This window comes from Buceros rhinoceros, unplaced genomic scaffold (genome assembly GCF_000710305.1).
Source record: "Buceros rhinoceros silvestris isolate BGI_N320 unplaced genomic scaffold, ASM71030v1 scaffold14559, whole genome shotgun sequence".
NCBI lineage: Eukaryota > Metazoa > Chordata > Aves > Bucerotiformes > Bucerotidae > Buceros > Buceros rhinoceros.
In genome coordinates this window covers 108,239-115,229 of record NW_010429989.1, presented here as the reverse complement: position 1 = coordinate 115,229, position 6,991 = coordinate 108,239, and the positions used below count along the sequence as shown (strand labels likewise).

The 6,991-nt window shown below is 37.6% G+C and overlaps 1 protein-coding gene across 5 annotated transcripts in view; it reads left to right on the top strand.

The window, feature by feature from the left end:
• Positions 1 to 6,991, top strand: part of KDM6A (lysine (K)-specific demethylase 6A) — a 77,806-nt gene that overhangs the window by 68,839 nt on the left and 1,976 nt on the right. For all 5 annotated transcript variants that reach the window (XM_010142872.1, XM_010142873.1, XM_010142870.1 and 2 more), the window contains 2 exons: positions 4,868 to 4,994; positions 5,923 to 6,093. In XM_010142872.1, coding sequence (XP_010141174.1) covers positions 4,868 to 4,994; positions 5,923 to 6,093 — 298 coding nt within the window. The remainder of the gene's footprint in view (positions 1 to 4,867; positions 4,995 to 5,922; positions 6,094 to 6,991) is intronic.

The following is a 6,991-nucleotide window of genomic DNA, read 5'->3' as shown; positions in this document are numbered from 1 at the left end:
CTTTCCCTTTGCTCTTTCTCCTGAACAGTCAATAAATTGATGTGTGAAATGATAATTGAGCTTAGTGAGTGATATTTCTCATATGCATATTCTGAAATGCAGCAACATTCCAGGCTTGGAGCATCTTTAGTAATTTTCTTTTTAAAAGTGCAACTGCGAGCAAATACAAATCATATTGCAGCACCATTATACCTGGGTTGAGGAATGGACATTCCAGCGTATGTCATAGGTTTGTCCTAAAGTAAGTGGGCGAATGAATTCCAAAACAAATGTCTCGTCATGCGAATACTCTGGTACCAGCACTCTATGTTTTTTCCCTTAAGCCTATGAAAGGAGCTTCCAGCTTGAGCACTTCTTAGTCTTGTCAGCGTACTAGATCAGCAAGCTTGAATCCTTTTATAAATTGCCTTGATGTTGAAAGAAATGGGTGGGTTAACTTGCAAAAAACAGGCAGAGAAAAATGATATTTTTTTTCCCTCTGGTAGGAATTTTTTGTTGACATCGGAGTGAGACCCTTTTTACAGTATGAATTTAATTTAGGCTGAAATACTGTTGCAGGATGGTGGAATTGGTGAAATGTTAACTTTGTAAGGACCAAGAATGCTGAAATCAAAGGCAGGGAGGTTTGTAATAACTCTAAAGCTAGGTTTTAGAATAGCATTTATGTGTGAATACTTTCTTAAGATCTAGTAACTAATATCTAGGGTAAAAAAAAAAAATCTTTGCTGAAGGCTTGACAGTCCTGCCCCTTCAATTAAGCTATTAAGTGCTCATAATCAAGATGCCAGCTGTCATAAAAGGGAGAGAAGAAACTGAATAGTTAGAAATGAGAATTAGGAAGAAAAGCAGCAGGATGTGCGAGCAAGGAAGCCAAAAAGTCCATTTAAAAAAACCAAAACAAAAAACCCACCAACTTACTTCACAGTTGTCTTTATATAATCTTCCCAAGCTCAGCAGGCATCTATTGTAAAGCTCGAAGCTTTACAATACAAATTACAATACAAATGGAATGGTTTGGGCAAAATAAGGTTTTGATATTTTGGCAACTGTATTGTACATTTGAACGATTTTGGGTGGTTTTGCCATAGTTTAGGCTTAAAAGGAGAAAAACGTGACTGAACATAGCATCTTTCTCCAAGAGAATCGCTTAAAAAGTTGTGAAGAAACAAAGACAAAATGGTAGTTTCCTGTTATCTTGCTGGCTGACAGAAGCTGAGCTTATTCTAGTGAGAGACCTGAATTTTAGGTGGACGTTACAGATAACAAAGATGCTGAGGAGCAGGTACAAACCTCGGTCTTGCATACATTTGTTTTTTTCTGTCTACTGAAACCATTTCCGGTTTACTTTGATAAGTTATTTGTCAGCCAAATCCCGAGTTCCATGCTGTGCACGTGGAGAGAAAGCAGATCTAATGATGAGGTCTGGTTTGTAACATTTAGTAGCAGAAACCTGAGGTAACTCTTTGTTGTGGTCGCTTCTGTAGTTACGGTATAGCTGTTACTAGAAATGGGTGTCACTAGAATAAACGGTCTTGTGTCTGACCTGGGCTTTATAAGCATACTGGAGGTTCACGAAGGGCTCTGCATTTCCTTAAGATAGGAAGGCAGTTAAATAATTTTCCTATGGACTGCTTGTCTGCAGGAAAATAGCACCAGCTGGCAAGTAGCTATTATCCACTGTTCGTTGATTTTATTATGTACAACATACAGACTTTTGCATTTTTTGTATATATGTGTGTGTGTGCATGTGTATAAAAACACTTGAGAAGCAGTGATTTTTTTGATTCAGCTGTTTTAATTTCATCTTGAATAGCTGGCTTTTTCATTTGTCGTCAGGAAAAAGTTTATCAATGACACAGCTATCATCTTTTTGTCAAATGCAGGTCTGTATCTAAAATTGCACGTCAAAGATAGAGAAGTGTTCAGGTAGTTTGACTTCTGCCTCTGGAGCTTCTTAGGTATGAGAATAGTACAAAAGAGCAGCTCTTGGAGAACGATGAACAGTACTTAGTAATACCAATCTGAAGGTAGATACCAGTAGGTCTTACTGGGTTACATGAGAGTAACCACTACTGAGGCAATAAACTAAAATTTAGGTATACATATCAATATTGGACACAAGATTCATAATGAAAAGAAACAGCACAGCAGCAGTGAAAAAATAATAGAAGGAAACATTGCTTTTGAAAATAAATTTGAAGCCTCCTTATATTTTTAGTTAATGTGCAACCTGATGTTGTCTTGCTAGATAAAAAACAAAGCACAAAACCGGAAACTTTGTCATGAGATTTTTTTTTTAAAGACTTGATATTAATAGTAGAATCCTGAGCAGGAACACAACCCTCAGGAAAAGAAAAATTAACTGCAAACCTGTTAGGTGGAAGATAGAATGTGTACAAATGCATCTGAGGAAGAGAAGAATTTTAGAAGTAGTGGGAGCATAATAATAAAGGCTTAAAAATGAATTCCAAAGTAACTGAAATATTAAATTATTATAGCTTAGAATTGTAAAAGAACATGACATGGGAGAAGTGATTTTGCACAAAAATTATGAAACCAGATAAAATACATTTCAGTATCAGTAGGGAAGATACGCTGCTGAGAGACACAAAGAGGTCAGTTTTGCATTGCCATGGGGTGGTCTCCACACTTGGAAAAGTTTTGCTGGAGATCTAAATATTCAAACAGGCTTCTCTCTGTAAAGAGTTTGAGAGGTCTAGATTTCCTTTTAACGGAGTTCTCACTATGCAAAGCATACAAGCAGGCCCACGGTACTAAAACCTGGCAGCTTTTAAACCACACGTTGTGGCTCTGGTAGACACCTTTCTGGCTTTCTTGAGGCTTCCCAAACTTCAGGAAGCTGTGGTGTATTTCAGAGTGATAACTCATATGCTTTCTCCCATTCTTTGACAGCATGAAAGAGTTAACATTTACAGTTTCAGGTGCCCTTACTAAGATCTGAATGTTATCCAAAGAGGAGGAATTCACCTTCTAGCTGGTGTTCTCGGCTTTGGTTGCAACTTTGGCAAACACTGTAGTGGTGTTCCATGTGCGTTACATTTGGGGCGATTCTTTTTTCACGACTGTAATGCTTGAAAACTCCTTGAAAATAACAGAAAATTCTTTGGAAGTCAAGAGTGGAAAGCAATGGTAGCAAGTGTGCAGATGTACTTCCAGCTACTCTTTGGCATACCCAAAGACTTTTCTAGATAACAGCAGAAGAGAAGAGGAGAATGGTAGCTATTAAGTTTATTTGAAATCAGGCTGATTGCATCAAAGAACGCTGTGCCAGAGTTGCTGAGCCTGTCATAAACACACCAGCCCAGCACTCAGGTGAATTAATACATGATCGATCGCATGTGATTGGCCTTAGCATCAGGAGTCCCATTAATGTAAAACTTTGAAAGTGTTGAAGAAGTTACAGCTCAACAAACTGCTTCATTTTCTTGAGATTCGGGATGTGAAAATACAATGTTCGACATAGAGACGTGCTTTCAGTTTGACGTTATTCTTACAGCGAGGGCTTTAGTGAAGCCATAGACTTGTTTTCCGTGAACAGTCTGAGTGTAAAACATCCCGAGGAGAGTATCTCAAAGTAAGCCTAAGGTTCTCCTAACTACTTGGAAACATATGAAAGAAACTTTTAAAAAAGAAAAATACAGAACATATATATTACATGTTTAAGGCTTTAAAATGGGAAAAGGATCAAGTTGAAAACATTTTGATTGAACTCTTGAGCACTTTGTTTTCTGTCCAATGTTTCTTCTTCCCCTTACATTTTTTCAATCTTCCTTCTGCATTTAATGAGCGTGTAATGTAACTACCCTGGAGAGGAGAAAATTAAAGGCTGCAGCTCAAATAAATAGGATAGCTGAGAGCTAAAAATTATTGTAAATAACATAATTTAGAAATATGGTGACCTATTCTGCCAGCATTTTTAGAGAACTTATGTACACATATAATGCTAGAAAACAAGTTAGACTTTCTATTACAGAAGAGAACTGTATAAAATTGTGAAGATAAAATTATAATTATTTTATCTTTTACAGAAATATGTCGAGAATTTTTTATTTTAATTTGACATTTGACCAGTTCTTAATTCGTAAAACAAGTGTTTAAAAAAATTTTTTTTAATGTTTTTTTCGTATGAAGGGACTTCCTTTTCTAATACCGACCTGTCTATTCTTTTTCCTTTTACATGGAAGAAGATAGTTGTTGATTTTTATTTCTACTCTGTGTAGAGTGATTCTTTTCAGAACTTGGGTTTTCAGACTCTGGATGACAAGGAGTTTAGTAGTACTGAGGAAGTAACAGGGGGTTTACGATGTTAGTTAGTAACAGTTCTTTGGATTGGGCTATAGTCATTTACCCAAAATGTAAACGGTGATTTTAAACATGGCAGTTCAAGCTAATGTTTTGCCAATAAATTCGTAGTTCAAAGTAAACTACATTAATTACTTTTGAAAACACACTGGTTTATTGTGCTTAAGTTTTAAACATGGCAGTTCAAGCTAATGTTTTGTCAATAAATCCATAGTTCATAGTAAACTACATTAATTGCTTTTGAAAACACACTGGTTTATTGTGCCTAAAAGAGCATTCACACATTCCAGTCAGAAATGAAAGACACAGCCTGTGTGCAGGGCAAGGCACAGTACGGGAACAGAACAAATCTACGCAGAGCTCCGTAAGCATGGAGCTTCTACCTGCGCTCTGAGTCCAGGCGTTCTTATTAGCCTGCTGTTTCTGAAATCCCGGAGGAAGAGGAAACTCTGGGTACAAGGTCTTCGAAGTGATTTAAGCCTACCTGAACCTTGCTCTAAAGTTGACTATTGAAATGAACATACAACTCACGTTTTGGTTGCAGGTACTGCCTGTTAAGAACTCTCAAACAGTGTCAGACACTGAGAGAAGCTCTAATTGCTGCAGGAAAAGAGATTGTCTGGCATGGGCGAGCAAAGGACGAGCCAGCTCATTACTGTAGCATATGTGAGGTCAGTGAAAATAAGTGTTGGGCTTGTGTACTACTGTAATACTTAAATTTTGTCCTGTCTTTTGTTGTTGCTGCTATTTTAATTTTGCTTTTAAGTTGCAGCATCTGCTGCATTTTGTAAGCATGTACATGTGATGTAGTACTGTCTTCAAAGAGCTTACCAAGCTGTTTTTCTAAACATAGGCTGTCATTTTGCTGCAGTCTCTTCCACAGTGGTGTTGTTCTCTAGGTCAATTTTCAATTCTCAGCTATTACAAAAAGTTGTTGTCCCTTCCTGCATATAATTTGATCTGCTGAGTGTCATTTTAAAGGTCTATGTGTCTTCATTTCAGAAGTTAACAACAGCCCCAAAAGAGAGAGAATTTAAGTACACTGTCTTCACAGGACCTACCTTTTTTGCTGAAATTTTTGATTCTTCTTTCTCTTAATACTTCCTTTAAAGTATTGGATAATAGTTTTCATGAAGCTTAAAAGAAAATCAAATTTTCCTATCCCCTGGAAATCAGCTTCTAGTTATCTTCTGACTGAGCCTAATGGGCAGGATGAGCATGTGACTGAGTAGTAAGGCAATAAATCACAAACTCCTTTTGCAGACAAGTTCTAAAAAAGGAAAATTAGGTGTAATTGTTATAAATCCCCGCCTTACTAAGTAACCCCTATTCAGAGCATGAATTCCGCTTTGTGCGTATTGACCAAAAGCTTTCAGGTAGCGCTGTTCACACAGACATCCTGAGCGTACTGTTAGTGGTTTTACAGTATTTCACTTCCCTGCCTGAGCCTTAGGAAGGTAGATTTTTCCCTGAACGATCTAATTTTTCTCTTTGCATGGGTAGGGTAAAGTTATAGATCTCGAAGAAAATACAGTTTTCATGGTTTAACTTTTAGAAAGTTAAGTTTTAACAGTTGACTCTGTATTTTCTATCTAATAGGTGGAAGTCTTTGATCTGCTTTTTGTCACTAGTGAGAGCAATTCTCGAAAGACCTATGTTGTACATTGCCAAGACTGTGCGCGGAAGATAAACACGAACCTGGAAAATTTTGTGGTGCTAGAACAGTACAAAATGGAGGACTTGATGCAAGTCTATGATCAATTTACATTAGTAAGTCAAATTAATAAGTGGGTGCGTAAATACATTATTTGCAAAGCAGTTGTAGACTGTCTTGGTGCTCCATTGTATGAGTACCGTGGACTTCCTGATTCAAATGGAGGTATGGGTTGTGTGTGATATTTACAGAACAAAACGCTGAAGAGTCAGAAATATGTGAAATAGTACAGTAACTTACTGCAGAACATAACCGCTGAGTTTTCAGGAAAAGTATGATGTTACAATTCATAAAGTTGTGGCTTTAAAAATCCAATAGAGATCACCTGAAGACCATAACTGGATCAGATGGAGATGGGAAGAATCAGGACAGTGAAGCTTGGAGAAACTAGCACCAGGTTCAAGAGCATCTCTAATACATTGGTTGTGGTATGAAGTCAGTATAGCAGCAGAGCATCCTATGCATCAGACCCCTTCCTTCCCCTTCCCCACCCATCCCCTCCCAAATCAGCACTGTCCTTCTGCTTAGCAAGTGGATGCTCTCAAACAGTTCTGTCTTTTGGCTTGGGGCCTCCTTTGCATTTCAATTTAAAGCAAAAAGCCTCTTTGCCATTATAGCTTTGTGCTATATATGGCAGCCTCCTGCTTTGAACTGTGTCAGCACAACTGTCCTAACATTTCACCCAGGTTTCATCGTTTCAGACAAAGATGGCTTATTTGTGATCATAATGAAAGCAATGCTGGATTTATTTGTAAGCCTTGCATTTCTGTTAAGAGAAACAAACGTTGGACTAAGCATTACAGGAATTTCATGTTGGATTAAATACGACAGCCCAGAAGCGGCTGTGCCTTTTGATTCATTTCCAGGTGCTGCAGAAAATGTATGTTTAGACAGTTATTTCACATAACGCTAGTGTGATAAGTTGTGATGTTTTGAACTAAGACCTCAAGGTTC